This window comes from Juglans microcarpa x Juglans regia, chromosome 8D (genome assembly GCF_004785595.1).
Source record: "Juglans microcarpa x Juglans regia isolate MS1-56 chromosome 8D, Jm3101_v1.0, whole genome shotgun sequence".
NCBI classification, from domain to species: Eukaryota; Viridiplantae; Streptophyta; class Magnoliopsida; order Fagales; family Juglandaceae; genus Juglans; species Juglans microcarpa x Juglans regia.
This window is the reverse complement of record NC_054608.1, coordinates 14503037-14504426: the sequence shown is the minus strand read 5'-3', so window position 1 is coordinate 14504426 and position 1390 is coordinate 14503037. Positions and strand designations below refer to the sequence as shown.

General features: G+C 43.9%; 1 protein-coding gene across 1 annotated transcript; it reads left to right on the top strand.

Annotated features, from left to right (window-relative positions):
• Window positions 1-513: 513 nt before the first annotated feature.
• Window positions 514-1116, top strand: LOC121242224. The gene is made up of 2 exons (XM_041140116.1): window positions 514-810; window positions 874-1116. The coding sequence occupies exons 1-2, from the start codon at window positions 514-516 to the stop codon at window positions 1114-1116; spliced, it is 540 nt and encodes a 179-aa protein (XP_040996050.1).
• Window positions 1117-1390: the final 274 nt, after the last annotated feature.

The following is a 1390-nucleotide window of genomic DNA, read 5'->3' as shown; positions in this document are numbered from 1 at the left end:
GTGCGACTTAGATGTAGTTGCCCTAGATTACTACTTGTATTTTATGGAGTTAAATCTCCAGCACTCTTTTGTTCACAATCATTTTGGACTAGTATTATGATCTCGGTTGTTAGTATGTCTTTATGTATGAAGTATGTTTTAAGTATTTGGGATATCATAAGTTTGGTGCATGATATTGCCAAAAGAAAAAAAAAAAAAATTTATCCGCTGCGAATATTGCATAATGCTAGACGCATGTTAGGAACATTGCATCTTATATGTCATGAACGGGGGCAGGTAACCTTGTGTTGCATGTCCCGACGCTTCAGATGTCCTTCCGATCCCAAGTGGAATCTGTGGGCGTCACAGGTTGGTATCAGAGCAATACGTCTCTGGGTTTAAATCCACATGTCCTTAGGAAATGCACCAAATATTTGGCTTGAAATTTTAGTATTCATTAGGCTTGAATTTTTTAAGTATGAGAGATAGTACGTGGTTGTAATACGTATACTCGTGTGTTTCAGGAAGTGACACATGACTCGCGGTAGAATACCTCGGAACCCAGAAGGAGGCATCAATCAAGAGAATCTGAATCCCCCAATGGATAGAGGATTAGCTGAAGCTGTATGTCTGCTGGCCGACGTGCTTAGACAACAACAACAGCAGCAAGCGCACGTACCCAGACCCGAAGTCAGGGGTTGTCCGTATGAGAAGTTATTGATCCACCGCTGTCCAAACGTTTCTGGTAGTGAAGAGCCGTTGAAAGCCGAGAAATGGATTATGGATCTCGAAAGGACATTTGAGATATGTGGTTGTACTGAGGACCAGAAGGTTCTATACGCTGGATACCTATTCTAAGGAGAAGCTGGAATATGGTGGGATACACGGAGGCAGCTCCTAGTTAGGGAACTAGGAAGTCTCGCTGCACTGTCATGGGAGAGATTTAAGGAAGAGTCCGACAATAGATTCTTCCCGGATTCTGCCAAACAGCCGAAGGCACAGGAGTTCGCGAGTTTAACTCAAGGCAGTCTGACCGTAGAACAATATGCTGCTAAGTTCATGGCATTAGGAAGGTTTGCACCACACTTGATTGCTACTCAAAGGATGCAGGCACAGAAGTTTCAAGCAGGACTTTAACCAAGGATCCGTAGTCAAGTAGCTTCCCTAAGAATAGAGAATTACCAAGAGTTGGTAAATGTGGCCTTGATAGCAGAGGCTGAGCAGAGAGGTCTGGCAATCCAGATCAATTCCGAACGAAAGAGGACCATGCCATTTGCTGCAAGCGGTAGCGCCGAGAAGAAGAGGTCTTTTTCTAGCCCAGCAAAAGGAAAGGGAATAGTGACAAGAGGACATATATTGACTGCTTATCCTTTATGCCCTAAGTGTAGAAAGCGTCATCCTGGAGAATGTC